Raw genomic sequence first — 15,491 nt, forward strand, 5'->3', positions numbered from 1 at the left:
GGAGTGAGCAGGTTGGAGAGGGAGGAAGGTGTCATGATGCTGAACAATAGCATTATTGTTATTCCTATAACAATAGGAATACCTACTCTCCAGTCTGCCACTGCTCTGTGTATTTAATTGTTGTTTTTGGTTTCAATAAAGGCATTTTAAACAAATATATTTTTTCAGCACAATTCCGGTCTGGCAACATTGCATTGTTACAAATGTTTCAAAAAGAAACTAATAAAATAATAATAATAATAACAATCCTAATGTTTGGCAAAATAACCTTTCACTTGGGGAGGATTCACAGGATACTATTATTAATATTATTATTATTATCATAATTATATGCTGTGACTATTTTGTGGGTGAATGTAGCCACCAATTTGCACAAAGCAACATCCCACAAACAGCCACAATGTGAAAGATTGACTTTATTCGGGAAATTGTCAGCTAGGACACACCAGGAGAGAGAAATTCCCTTCTCTTTTGGAACCTAATGTTGACTTTAAAGATCTAGTGTGTTATTCGAAAAAAATAGGAATTTCTTCTAGTATCCCCCCCCCCCCCATAAAAAAAGCTGTTTGTGGGACATTGCTGTGCAGAAATTGGCTGCTGTGTTTCCGTTACAATTTGCATTTATATAGAATTGTCGACCAGGCAGGACACCGGGAGCAACTGGATAAGTGAAGCTGACAAAAGATTAATTCTTCAACACAAAGCAGCAGAGCATGGGCTGTGCGTCTGTTCAACTGATGATTATCACATTAAACTTGGACCAGTCTGACACCAAGGCAGGTTCTCATTCACACACATACACTCACACACGGACACACACACACTCTCACACACGCGCAAACCCTCACTCACACACACATTCACTCACACAGAACTTTAGGCAAGTTTTTTACTCCACACGCCTCCCTTTACCTACCAGTAAGTAGGAACCCGGTTGTTAGTTGAATGGTGGATGGATCGCTTTTCTGGGGGTAATAATACCCTCAAAAAAATAATAATAATTTGGTCACTCAATCCATGACTGTTTGAGGGACACGGCTGTGTGCAATTAGCTGCTGCGTTTTTCCCGCAAACTATGCAGTCCATTCACTCTACGGCGTATTCTGTGAAATGCTTTGAAACGTCTCGAAGACGTGATAAGGTGCTATATCGATGCAAGGATTATTATTATTATTATTATCTCTGTCTGCTTCGATCGCCGTGGTTTACAGTGACAAACACATTCTGCAGTGTCTTCAGTTAACGGGAAGGCAATCAAGCGGTTCAATATTTGAAAGTACTGTACTACTTTCAGTTAGATGGGGATCTTAAGTTTATTAACTTGTGCAGCATGTGTGTGTTTGTACGTGTGTTTGTATGTGTGGGGGTGTGTGGGGGGGTGTGTGTGTGGGGGGAATGTGTGTGTGGGAGGGGTGTTTGTGTGTGTGTGTGTGGGGGGAGTGTGTGTGTGTGGGGGGGTGTTTGTGTGTGTGTGTGGGGGGGGGGGGGTGTGTGGGGGGTGGGTGTTTGTTCTTATTCACCGCTTCCTCTTTTCTGCACAGTTTCTTTATGAATTGCAACCAAGAGCAAAAACTGCTGAGTTTGAAACAGTGACGAAATTGACCCAAAATTCTAACTACCCCCGTCGTTCCACCACCACCCCCACCACCAAACAACAAACAAATAGATTTGGGAACCTGTACCTATCACATGGATTTGTAGATTCTTGTAGCTCAGTGGTTAGAGCACTCGCCTCACAAGCGAGAGGACCTGGGTTTGATTCCCGGGAGGGACACGGCAAAACCTTAGGCAAGTTTCCCTACTCCACACACCTCTGTTTACCTCACAGGAAATAGGAACCCGGTTGTTAACTGATTGCAGGATCACTTTTATGGGGGTAATAATCAATAATAATAATTTAGTCACACAAACCACGACTGTTTGTGGGACACTGCTGGCTGCCATGTTTTGCCCACAAAATATAATCAATTCATTTCACAGTATATTCTGTGAAGTAATTTGAGATGCCTCGAAGATGTGATAAGGCTCTACATATCAAATGAAAGGATTATTATTTATTACTTTACAGTATATTCTGTGAAACACTTTGAGAAGTCTCAACGATGGGTTAAGGCGCTATGTCAAATACAAGAATTATTATTATCATTTAGGGTTCCAGAACAGCCAGAATTTGTACAAAGCGATTCTCAGTACAGAAAATTAAATTTTCGCAAAACAAAAGCCTAAATGACAAAACCTTTAACAATATCCCACACTGGGATCTTCAACATCCACCCGAACAAGCAGTTACTCAGGACACACACACCTAGTATTGCATTGGAGCATCACTCTAGACTGTGAGCTCAGAGTGCCCAAGCTCTGGGATAAGAACCCACAACCTTCTGACTCAGAAGCGAGAGTGCTATTGAAGCTTACATCAATACAGTACAGTACAGGGAAAGAACATGGTCTTTGGGGTTAGAGTTGATGGTTCCAGTCAATGTGCTAGACACCAGTTTAGGGTCAAATCACTAGATAGAGGAGAGAGTGACACAGATTCACCAGCGAGATGGTGGCACTGATGTTAAAGGCAGATTTTACTTGTGGCCAACTTGCGGACCAAAGTGAATTGACTGTATATTTTGTGGACAAAACATGGTAGCCAATTGTGCACAGCAGTAACCCACAAACAGTTATGGAGTGAGTGATCAAATAATTATTATTATTTTTAAGGGATTATTACCCCCAGAAGCGCGATCCACCAATCAACTAACAACCACGTTCCTATCCAGGTAAACAGAGTAATGTGCAGTAAGGACACTAGCTTAAGGTTTCACCCTACCCAGAAATTCAACCCAGGACCTCTCGCTTGCAAGGAGAGTGCTCTAACAAATACGCTACAAGACCACAATTCCAGAGAGAGAGTGAAAGAAAGAGAGATCGATGCAGGTGAGTCTATTACAGTGAAGCCACACATCCTGTGTTGATTATTGTGTGACCGTGATTGCGTTCAAAGATAAACGGGCTTGAGAGTGAACACCAGTGAAACTGAACCAGCCACCAGTGAAAATGAAATCCTGCAAAGCTTCGAAGCCTTTCCTCCCCCATCATTCCTCCAGTGATGTCACAAGTTGAGGCTAACAGGACTGCCCTGTAGAAATCCCTAACCAGTAAACTCTTCTCTCTCCTTCTTTCTCATCAACCCACACGCAGCACCTCACACCTTTTACAGATGATTCTAATTTTCCAGTGGCATTTATAGTGAGATCAGAAAGGGAGGGAGGGAAAAANCCTGCATGGCTTTTTTAAAAAAAATTACGTTTGTACAGATGATTTGATAAGATTAGTGTGTAGGTGACCCTATATAAACCAAACACCCCGGCACTGACAGCTGTGAACAGGGGGAAAATGAGCTCCTTAACGGAAGTGAATTATCCTGAGGGTAGAACACTGGACAGGAGATCTGAACACAGAAACACCAAATTCATAAACGTAGCCTGCTTATTTCTTACTCTCCTCTCCACCGCCGTGTCCATTGGAACTATTGTCCTTTTCAGAACAGTAAGTACTGTTGTTACGTTACGTACTGTTTGCTTTTTTATAACGGATAAGCCTTGCATTATTTCGTACATCACCGATCATATCAGCCACTCAAAGCGCTTCACGTGGAAAAATGCCAGCAACTGTGCGAGTTTTGTGTTTGTAGGCGAACGAGGGTGAGTACCCTGACCTCGACCCACAAACAGCCGATAATCAGTGACCGTTTCTATCACGGAGATGTTGTTTGCAATCAATTCAGTTCCCACAACCAAGTATGACATTGTCTCTGTTTCTAGTGAAAAAAAGGCAAAAAACGAATCCCCCAAAAACTCAAGTAATAACTCAACTTACGAGTAACAAGTTTAAGATTAGACACCTCCCCCGCAACACACAACACAATAGACTGTACGAATGCGAGATGGCTTGTGAATGCTGTATCATTTGCATACAGTGGCATTTGGACGATTAATTCAAATCAAAAAACAAAAAAAAGCTGATGCAGAAAAGTGACGTTATGCAAATAAACTTACATTTGTATAATGACAGTTCACTTCTGAACGAACACGAACGCCTCATGTGCTGAGAAGCTTCAGGAGAGGACGGAGCACTGTGTGTGTGTGTGTGTGTATGTGTGTGTGTTCCCCACTGGAGGTGGAAATCCTATTGGCTTTAAATGGAGAAAAAGCAGTGGAAAAAAAATGCAGGTAAATTAAAGTAAGCTAGCGGCACTCATACGACTCATGTGGAAAGGTATCTCAAAACTGTCTTCCCTTTTCACAGTCTTGAACTGAAACTGTGGCCGCTCTGAAATTGATTGTAACAGTGTAATGTGAATCTCAAGCTGCTCAATCTTGTGATGGGGACATAGGGATTTCTGGACGAAAGACCTTCAAGGTCCATCTAGTCCATCTCCTACCTTCCTGGTAGCCACAGGCTACAATAATAGATGTTGATAGCAATTAATTCTGTATGGATTAGTCCAACCATCTCAGTGGTCACTTGTGATTCTGCACCATTGTTACAGGCTGGCTCAGCTGGTTAGCAGGAAGATTGTGGGTTCAAGCCCCACAGAGTGTGTGTGTGTGGGGGGGGGACTGTTGGGAGAGAACGCTGTGATGTCTGAGATGCCGCCCTTTGGATGAGACATTAAACTGAGGTCTGGTCTGTGGCAGATGTTAAAGATCCTGTGGTACTTTTTAAATAGATGAGAGTTTCTCCTCGATGGGCTGATCCAATTGTGATGCAGCTTCATTCTAACAACGGGACCCTCTGAGCTTGTTGGGCACTGTGCCCAGTAGAGGGCGCCACTCGGTCTTACAGTCACTATTCCTGACAGAATTTCCCTGTGTAAACCTTTGAAAAGAGGTTTCCATGCTATTGCATCAAATGTAAAACTTATTATTATCCAAATGCCGTTGGCAGTGACCCATTACCTGATAAACTGCTGTTAACTTCAGGTTCTCAAACATGTTTATTTCAGTGCATATGCCCAGCTTGGTCAGTAACACTCATCTTAGAAAGAGAAGGTTGCGGGTTCAAGCCCCACGTCAGGACTTTGAGCTCATAGTCTAGTCTGACACTCTATATAATGCTGGAGGGAGCGCTGAAATGTCCTTCGGATGAGACATTAAACCGAGGTCCCGTCTGCCTGTTCAGCTGGACGTTAAAGATCCCGTGGTACTGTTTGAGTACTTCATGGCTGTTCCTGGGATGTTGTTGTGCACAAACTGCTGTGTTTGCCTTCAAAGTCACACTCACTACACTGTACAGTAAAATCTTCTGAAGCACTTTGGGACATCCTCCTGACGCGAAACGCGCTGTATTTGCATGTTTAATGATGATTATCATTATTATTCAAAGCAAATGTAATTTGTCACAGCTCCTGTTTAAATGATCGTTTGTCAATTTGCTTGTTATTATTTCACCCATTAATTGTGTCTAATGTGTCTTTGTCTCCGCAGCAACAACACTGCAGTCAAACAGCTCCAGGTAGGGATTCCTGTTAAACCACATGTTTTTAATCCCTGGATCTTTGACGCTGTCGAAAACCGATTGCGCAAGTTGCATTAAGGAAGAACGCGCAAGTTATCGCTGTTAACAACTGCAGCCTGCACAGAGTTCACAAACAGCCAAATGCTGAGTGTTTATGGGGCACTGCTGCGTGCAATTGGCTGCTGCGTTTCTCCCACAAAATATACTTCACTTTATAGTGTATCCTGTGAAGCGCTTTGAGATGTCTCAACAATGTGATAAGGCGCTGTATCAGATGCAAGGATTATTATTGTTATTATTATGCGCCCGCACCCCTGACACCCCCCAAACTAACACAAGGTCACAGCCTTAAGCAGGGTCTTCAGTCTTTTTTAATGAACCTTAATTTGGCGCTCTGCACTTCTTAACACAACTTAATAATTTTCTAAAATTCTCTACAGTTTTGGGGGTAGAGTTTGGGTTGGTTTATGGTGTTAATTCACACGAGGAAAGAGATTCTAATAACCAAATCTCCAGAACCTGACGTGGCACAATGTGGTCAAATGGACTCCACTCTGCCGTTCTTCAGAAGCCCAACTGGATATAATTTAAAGCAGTTGGAAAACCAGGCCATTATGTGAAGTGAGAGGAAGCATCCAGTTATTGATCAACAGACACGCAGACGTCCAATGCCCAACGCCCTGATTCAGAGATATCCAGACCAAACGATTGGGCTGTTGCTCACGCACACGGATGGGAACCCGGGTCCTAACCACCTTCCAAATGAAGAATCCCTTCTGACCCATATTTTACTTCTGCTGAGAATCCTGAGTTTATCGTATCAATAGAGACGCTACTCGGAAAGAAGGAAATACTGGACTGGATAAGGCGGTGCTCAGGATCGATAATACCCTCCACATCAGCCCAGAGATCACTTATTGTGATGGCTGATTCCACAGATCCAGTTTTCCTGAGATCTGCAGAGGGCACCGACCCCTGGCACTCAGCCCTGGGCACAGGGAAACACCTTCACACTGACTGGGAAACAGTCACTCAGGCCGAAAACCTTCGCTCTGTTTCAAAGACTGTTTACGAGAGCCGCTGCTGTGCCATTATAATGGGAACTTGTTGTGAATAAGCGTTTCACTGTGATTTGAAGGAATTTCATTGCCATTTCATTGCACAACGAGCTCTGGCAAACTTGGAAGCTGATGTTCTTTGCTGCCAACCACCAGGGCCTTTGGCACTCATGCTGGGGAGGAAACTGGTAAAAACTCTGTTCAGCCTTAAATCAAGAAATATTCAATCAAGAAAAATGTGAAACAACACAACTGATGGAACACGGACTTAACTAGACTTGTACGAATGTTGGGATGGGGGGGGCTGCCTCAGGACAGCCCCAGGGGCCACTTCTGGCCACAGGTTGGCATTAGTGCCTAGTCAGCACATCTGTTCACCATGGCCACAGATGAATTGGGAGGTGAACTGGGATGTTAAACCCGAGGCTCATTCAGGTGGACATTAATGATTCTTCGGCACAGAGTTTCCTCTGGTGGCCCGTCCAGAATAATTGGTCATTAACTTCATAGCTGTTCATGGGACATTGCTCATTCAATGTCCATCTCAAGAACTACGTCTTTGACTGCGCTTTTGGTGATCTTTCCCCTGCCCCCACCCGCTCGCGCCTTGGGACATCCTTCTGATGTGAAAGACGCTGTGTAAATGCAGATCCATGTTATATTATATCAATAAAATGTTATGTTAATTTCTCTGTCTTTTCTCTTGTGCAGTGTCAAGCACAGGAACAATCATAGGAACAGTCACAACAACAAGACCTGAACTACCCACAAGACATGAATTCTTCCAAGGTAAAACCACAGCTGAGAAGCACTCACACTCTGACTGGGATGAAATGTCACTCAGTTCTACACTTTGCTCCACTAGCTTCCCATCACACTAGAGGATAAAGTTCAAGATCCTGGTCCTCACCTTCAAAGCCCTCTATGGTCTTGCTCTCCTCTACCTCTGCGACCTCCTAATCTCCTACCATCCTGCTCGCTCTCTTCGCTCAGTGGGCTCCAGGCTGCTTCATATCCCTCACCTTGCTCGCCCCACTATTGGCAGGCGAGCCTTCAGCCACTCTGCCCCCACCCTCTGGAATTCCATCTGTCCCTCCGCCTTGTCCCCTCCCTTGCTTCCTTCAAACCCATCTCAAAGACCCTCCTTTTCGACCGTGCCTTCGATCACCTCCTTCCCCCCTGACCTCCACCCTCCCCAATCCTGATCCCCAGTTCGGGTCAGAAACACTGACTGTCCAGCACCTTGGGACATTCTCCCAACGTGAATGGTACTTTACACAGGTAATTTTGTTGTTGTTGTTTGCCCAGCGCTGCCACACAGTGGGAACATCACCCCCTGTAAATCTGTCACTATGTTTTATTTCAGTGTTATAAATAACTCGCTTATTAACTCAAGCCAGAGAAGGGGATAGAGGTGTTATAGGAGAGGGGGATAGGAAGTGTGGAGCTTAAACATGCCTTGCTCCGTCCTATCTCTGTGACCTGTTAACTCCATATCGACCTGTCCGCTCCCTCCGCTCAGCGCGCTCCTGCTTGCTCCATATCCCCCTCCCTGTGCCCCCACCCCACCACCGGCAGCCGGACTTTCAGCCTTTCTGCCCCTGTGTAAATGCAACTCCATGTTATACTGATTCAATAAAGAATTGTGTTAATGTCTCTGTCTTTTCTCCTGTACAGCGTCAAGCACAGGAACAGTCACACCAATAAGACCTGAAGTACCCACAAGACATGAATTCTTCCAAGGTAAGACCACAGCTGAGAAGCACTCACACTCTGACTGGGGTGAAATGTTACTCAGTTCTACTTTGCCCAGCACTGCCACACTGTGGGAAAATCACCCCACTGCAAATCTGTCATTACGTTTTATTTCAGTATTTTAAATAACTCGCTCATTAAGGGGAGCCAGCGACGAGAACACAGGGTTAATAGGAGAGGAGGAATAGGAGGAGTGGAGTTTACCTGTTTGTAAAATAGAAACACCGGCACGGACTAGTTACACCAAAACTGACCTATTCCTGGGTTGTATAATCGATGTAATTCTGTGTTAAATGCCGTAATCATAACATTGATAACAATGATAATAATAACAATGATAATGATAATAATATCATAAAGTAGCTCATTCTGAACCAATAAAAACAGCACATGGAATGAAAATTTTCCTTAAAAAGAAAATGATTTTTGTACCAAAAAAAATGGGAGAAGAATACACTTCCCGGTCAATTTGCAAAAGAAATGACAACAAGAACAAGGCTTAGGTGTAAACCAAAGCTACAACTAGTGACTAACGGTGAATTCAAAAGCCCATAATCATTGGTGCAACTGGGACGGTTAATAAGCCTATTCAGAAATAGCTCGATAACAAAGCCAGTGAACCTCAGTGCCTTAATGTTACAGTCTAATCAAAGTGCTTCATAAAATTTTACTGTAAAGTGTAGTGACTGCTTATTTGTAAGCGAATGTGGCAGTCAATTTGCACACAGCAACATCCCACTAACAGCCATGATGTGAGTGACCGATTATATCGGGGGAAGGGGGGGTGGGGAGGTGATTGACAGCCAGAACTCCGGGAGAGAAACTGTTTCTTTTTGAATAGACCCGCAAGGGAACTTTAACATCCTCCTGAAATGGGCACAGACAGGACCTCAGTTTAATGTCTCAACCAAAGAAAGGAGCCTCCTCCGACAATCTCCCCCTCCCCACCTCTCCCCACCCCAGCGCTGGAGCTTCAGCACAGAATGTGAGCTCAAAGTCATGGCAAGTCGCCGGAGGTGTTTGTAACAACTCCGTGGTAACGCTGTGAGCTTGCCGTCACCTTTTCAAATCAACCACATGATTTCAAAGCACAGGAGTCACAAGTACAGTAGATTTCCTTTATATTTCTTGTAAAAGAGCACAACGATTTCCTCTCAATACCCACTAAAGTGAGCTCTTTCTTGTAAGTAGTGAGTCTGGTTGAAGCTCACCTTGTGCATTTCACTCGGGTCTATTTGCTGAACAGCACTGACCTGGATTCCCGCATTGCCAGGCCTGACGGCTGATGGTAAATTGGGGGAAACACCAATCCCTCAAGTGCATTGTAAACACACACAAACTCTGAGGTCAGACAGAATTTTTAAATGTTTACAGACACACACATACACAAACTTACACACACAACAACAAGATTACATGTGTATAGCGCCTTTCACGTCAGGCGGACGTCCCAAGGCACTGGACAGTGACAGCATTTCAGACCCGAGGGGGGCGAGGCCAAGGGGCTGACGGAGAGAGTTCCACGGCTTCGGGGCGTAGTGGCTGAGAGCTCGGCCACCGATGGCGGGGGCGCAGGGTCCAGGGGATGAGCAGGAGGCCGCGGAGCCGGTCGAGCGGAGGCAGCGGGTAGTGGTGCGGGGAGAGTGCAGTTTGGAGAAAAAGAGGAGTGCCAAGGAATGGAGGGACTTAAACAGATGTACATGCGTAAACACACATATATGAACACACATGCGCGCGCGTGCACACACGTACACGAGTATACACACGCACGTACACACACATGCATGTATCTGTGGAACCCTGCTGTGCGCAATTGACTTCCGTGTTTTACCCACAATGCACTCAGTCACTACACTTTACAGTATCTGTTGTGCAGCACTTTGAGACGTTCAAATGACGTGAGAAGATGCTATAACCATTGCAAGGATTATTATTATAATAGGCTGGGTAATCAGAGGCGTCTGGAGTAAGCAAACTTGCCCACCTGCCCAGGAATCAAACCCAAGTCCTCTCGCTTGTGAGATGAGTGCTCCAACCACTGAGTGGGGGGTGTGGTGTGTGTGTGTGCGCGTAAGGGGTGTGTGAGTGCGAGTGACTCCATTTCTCATTATTATTATTGTCAATATCATTATTAATCTTATTATTATCCATATTATTGTTATTAATATTAATGTGGTTATTATCATTATTGTTATTATTAATATTATTATTGGGACTCCTGATTATTATTATGTACTGACTTTTCCCGTGGCTTTTCCCTGAGGTTTGATGGAGACCAAGGGGCAGAAGCTGCTGTGGTACCACAGAGGCCTTCCCACCACCCAGTACAATGTGACGGTGGCGGGAACCTACCTGGTCCATCTCCAGGTGACCTTCCGTGGGGATCAGTGCCGCAAGAACGTGCTGCTGAAGCTGACGCTGTATGAGTCATCGCCGTTCGATGAGGCGACGGAGCTGCTGGTGACCAGCGCTTCGGTCTGTGAGGACGATCACAACTCGACCAACTGGACCAGGTCCCTCTCCCAGGTCGCAGTGGTTTACCTGGGGGCGGAATCCAGCCTGTATGTCACCTCCACCAGCATGGAGCATGTGGACATCAACCACAACAAGAATAATATCTTTGGCGTCGCCCAACTGCAACACTAGGACAGCAAGTGGGGGGTGCTGGGGTGGGGGGGGGGAGGGGGGGACCAGAGGATGGGGGGGCATGTTAAAAATGCTGCCCCCCTACCATCCCGCATCTCTCTCTCTCTCTCCATGGCCAGAGGGTCTCGTGTTTCTCACGCTCCTGACACCCTCAGGATTTAGGATCGTCGGAAACATTTTCTGTGGTGTGGGTGTGTCTGTGTGGGTGTGTGTGTGTGTGGGGGGGTGTGTGTGGGGGGGTGTGTGGGGTTGGGATGTGTGTGATGTATGTGTGTAGGGGGTGTGTGTGGGGTTGGGGTGTGTGGGTGGTAGTGTGTTTGTGCAGGAGGGGTGTGTGAATGTCTTTGGGGGTGTATGTGTGTGAGTGTGTGTGGGGTGAATGTGTGTGTGGGGGGGGTGTTGTGTGAGTGTGTCTGGGGGGGTGGGGGGGCTCAGTCGTGTGTCTTGCTGTTCAGCCAATCTATTTATCTATTTATCTGTGTCTCTGGTGGGTTCGGCCAATACATCCCGTGTTTCAGAAGCTTTTGGTGAATTAGTGACTTCAGTTCTGCCTCGACTTTGAACCTGTTTTTTCACGTAGTTTCTAAACAGAAACTCACAGTGTGTGTAGGGTGTGGGTTGTATGCGTGTGAAGGTTGTGTGTATAAGGTGTGTGTGACCATTTCCCCCTGCTCGGGTCCTGACCCAACTGTGCAGCGCCTTGGGACGTCCTCCTGACGTGAAAGGCGCTTTATAAATGGAATCTTGTTGTTGTTGTTGTTGTTGAGAGTATACAGGGTGTGTGTGTGGGGTGTGTGTGAGTATATAGGGTGTGTGTGGGGTGTGTGTGAGTATATAGGGTGTGTGTGTGGGGTGTGAGTATATAGGGTGTGTGTGTGGGATGTGTGAGTATATAGGGTGTGGGTGTGGGATGTGTGAGTATATAGGATGTGTGTGTGTATAGGGTGTGTGGGTGTATAGGATGTGTGTGTGAGTGTATAGGATGTGTGTGTGAGTATATAGGGTGTGTGTGTGGGTTGTGTGAGTATATAGGATGTGTGTTTGTATAGGGTGTGTGGGTGTATAGGATGTGTGTGTGAGTGTATAGGATGTGTGTGTGAGTATATAGGGTGTGTGAGTATACAGGGTGTATGTGTAGGGTGTGTGAGTATATAGGATGTGTGTGTAGGGTGTGTGTGAGTATATAGGGTGTGTGTGTGGGGTGTGTGAGTATATAAGATGTGTGTGTAGGGTGTGTGGGTATATAGGATGTGCGAGTGTGAGTATATAAGGTGTGTGTGGGGTGTGTGTGAATATATAGGGTGTGTAGGGTGTGTGGGTATATGGGATGTGTGTGTGTGGGGTGTGTGGGTATATAGGATGTGTGTGTGAGTGTATAGGATGTGTGAGTGTGAGTATATAGGGTGTGTGTGGGGTGTGTGTGAGTATATAGGATGTGTGTGTGTGTAGGGTGTGTGGGTATATAGGATGTGTGTGTGAGTGTATAGGATGTGTGTGTGAGTATATAGGGTGTGTGTGGGGTGTGTGAGTATATAGGATGTGTGTGTGTGTTGTAGGGTGTGTGGGTATATAGGATGTGTGTGTGAGTGTATAGGATGTGTGGGGGTGTGTGTGTGGGGGGGAAACGGCTTCAAAATTATGACTGCATTTGCGTTTAAGAAATTTGACGAAGTCTGGATGCCGGTGAAACAGAAATTGAAGTTAATGGGTGAATCTGGACCCGGGATGGACCTCCCCCCAATTTGTGACTTCTGCCCCTTTTCTGTGTGAATGTTTGTCCCACTGTGGAGCTCAGCGCCGCCTCCTATTGGCGACATCGGGGGAGAACAGCTCTGGCGGCTCATGGCCAATGTGGCTGACCTTCTGCTGCCCCCGTGTGGGAGGTGAGTGCAACTATCTCTGCTCTTGGCTTCGAAAGAGAACCAAAGGCCAACACTCTTCTGATCCGATTATAGCAGAGATTTGTTTCACTTATTGCGGATGGTCTCTGATAACTGATACTCGGGCAGTTCAGCCACGATCCGGGATCTGGTTTATATTACATTAAGCCTTGATTTAAGAACTTTCAACCAATCCTCAACAATCCTAATATTTTAAGGCAAAACAGTGCCACAGGCTTAGAATAGATGGAATTTCGGTGCCTCAAATGCTTTGTCGTCACCAAACATCCATCATTCTATTAGCTGTGGGTTGTGGGGCGGGTGGACACCCCTATTATAGACTTAAACCTTTCCTTGTGAACCGATTCCCGTATGGGAATGTTAGCAAACACAAGATATCAGTGGGTGGGGAGGGGGCAGGGAATCCAATTGGCTTAACAACATGTTAAAGACATAAAAATACAAAAATGAACAATCCTACACTACTTGTAGACTCACACTCTCTCAAACCGTTCTCCGCCAGACAGCTATCCAATCCAATCTAATCACATCCTCCTTTGAATTTGTCCAAATCCCTGACAGCTTCTTGGGACGTCCTCCTGACATGAAAAGCACTGTGTAAATGTAATGTGTTGTTAATATGATCTGCCTCCCACAGGCTGGGAAAGCAGTGTTCATCATTTCATACCCAGGTTCACTTTTGTTGGCATAAAGTCTGTTCATACCAGTCTCAAATCAATAATAATCATCATCATAATAATTCTTCCATTTGATACAGCACCTTATCATGTCGTTGAAACGTCTCAAAGCCCTTCACAGAATATACTGTCAGCGAAATGACTGTATATTTTGTGGGTGAAGTGCGGCAGCCAATTGTGCACAGTGACGTCCCACAAACAGTCATGGATTGAGTGACCAATTTATTTTATATAATGATAATTTGATATAGCACCTTTCACATCGGGAAGACATCTCAGAACGCTTTGCGGGATTCATTGTGAAGTGTAGTGACTGAGTGCTTTTTGCAGGCGAATCAATAAGACTCAGAGGGACCTCTGCTCCTAGCAGAAGGCAGGTTGGATTCTTGAATGTAACTTACAGAAAGTCACTTTTTTTCTTAAAAAACTGTTTCAAAACAAAGAAAAGTGTATTTAATTCCGATACATGTGTGAGTTTATAAATTATTTATGCCGTGCTTCAGTTTGAAGAGTTTTTTTTTGCAGTAAAAGAACAGAGAATGTTACTTAAAATTAAAAAAAATGTTAATAATTGAATGTTTATTGACTCTTATAAATAAACTTGAGCACTATGCTATAAGCATCTGTTTCATTGGCCCTGGCTACCCCATAGGGTATTCACAAAGCCCTTTTACCCCATTTTTTTCTACAGTGCACTGACCAACTGAAACGTGTAAGAATGATGATAATTATATTTAGAAGTACTTAATTGTATCCAGCACTGTGTATTTTTTAGGTGAACCCAGCAGTCAATTTGTGCACAGCATTGTCCCTCACAAACAGCCATGAAATGCGTGACCAATTTTATTTGGGGCATTGTCTGCCAATACACCGGAAGAGAAAAACTCCCTTCTCTTTTCGAATAATGCTACGGAATGTTTAACGCCCACCTGAACAGGACCTTGGTTTAACAACTCATTCAAAGGACGGCACCTCCAACAATGCAATGACCTCCCCCCCCCCCCCCCCCCCCCAGCGATGCATTAGAGCATCATCTTAGATTGTAGAACAAGGACAACTATACATAGGCCATCCAGCTGCTTCCTCAACTCTGCCTTAAAAACAAAGCATGAATAATGTCTCAAACCTTGCATGTGGACACGGCATATAATAATAATAATAATAATAATAATAATAAGGGACAGCACCATCCCACCACCACTCTTCATCCCAGCCGCAAAATAGGTTAACTAAATCAAACAAATTACAGAATAAAGTTTTAAGTAGAAAAATGTCCCTATGATATCAAACTACCAACACATCCAGAGATAGAGAAGTCATGGTTGTGTTCTGGTGGTTTTACTGGGAAACCCAGAATACAGAAATACAGGCAATGTTTTGTTGCAACTCAGCTCTGTACTGTACAGAGTTCATTCAGGTATTGAGAGGTCAAGGTGTGCTTGAAACCACATCTGTACTTGTCAAAATGTTCTGTGGTTTCCAGTAAGCTGGCTCTAGGCACCGTCAGACACTGACACCATCAGATCGGGAGAGCACAGAGCTCTCTCTCTCTGTTCAGCACAGAGAAAACTGGCACAGAATAATAATAATCCTTGCATTTGATATAGCACTTTTCATGTCTTCTAGATGTCTCAAAGCGCTGCACAGAATATTCTGTAAAGTGAATTGATCGTACATTTGTGGTTGAAACATGGCAGCCAATTGCACACAGCAGCGTCCCACAAACAGTCTCGGATTGAGTAACGAAAATATAATTATTTATTTTTTGAAGGGATTATTTGTTAGCCCCAGAAAAGTGATCCACCAATCGACTAACAACCAGGTTCCTACTTACTGGTGGTAAACAGAGGCGTGTGTGTGGAGTTAGAAAACTTGCCCAATGTTTCGCCCAGCCCTGGAATCAAACACAGGTCTATCACTTGTGAGGCAAGTGCTCTGACCAA

General features: G+C 44.8%; 1 protein-coding gene across 1 annotated transcript; it reads left to right on the forward strand.

Moving 5' to 3' along the window:
- Window positions 1–3,380: 3,380 nt before the first annotated feature.
- On the forward strand, window positions 3,381–10,970 carry LOC103189297. Its single transcript, XM_007909646.1, has 5 exons — window positions 3,381–3,540; window positions 5,481–5,508; window positions 7,281–7,358; window positions 8,247–8,312; window positions 10,588–10,970. The coding sequence occupies exons 1-5, from the start codon at window positions 3,388–3,390 to the stop codon at window positions 10,968–10,970; spliced, it is 708 nt and encodes a 235-aa protein (XP_007907837.1). The 5' UTR covers window positions 3,381–3,387.
- Window positions 10,971–15,491: the final 4,521 nt, after the last annotated feature.

Source organism: Callorhinchus milii, unplaced genomic scaffold, assembly GCF_018977255.1.
Source record: "Callorhinchus milii isolate IMCB2004 unplaced genomic scaffold, IMCB_Cmil_1.0 Scaffold8, whole genome shotgun sequence".
Classification (NCBI taxonomy): Eukaryota; Metazoa; Chordata; class Chondrichthyes; order Chimaeriformes; family Callorhinchidae; genus Callorhinchus; species Callorhinchus milii.

Coding starts and splice junctions, on each gene's coding strand:
- LOC103189297 (XM_007909646.1), top strand. CDS start 3,388: ATGAGCTCCTTAACGGAAGTGAATTATCCTGAGGGTAGAACACTGGAC. Junction 5,509..7,280: donor CTGCAGTCAAACAGCTCCAG/GTAGGGATTCCT, acceptor TCTCTTGTGCAG/TGTCAAGCACAGGAACAATC. Junction 8,313..10,587: donor AAGACATGAATTCTTCCAAG/GTAAGACCACAG, acceptor CTTTTCCCTGAG/GTTTGATGGAGACCAAGGGG.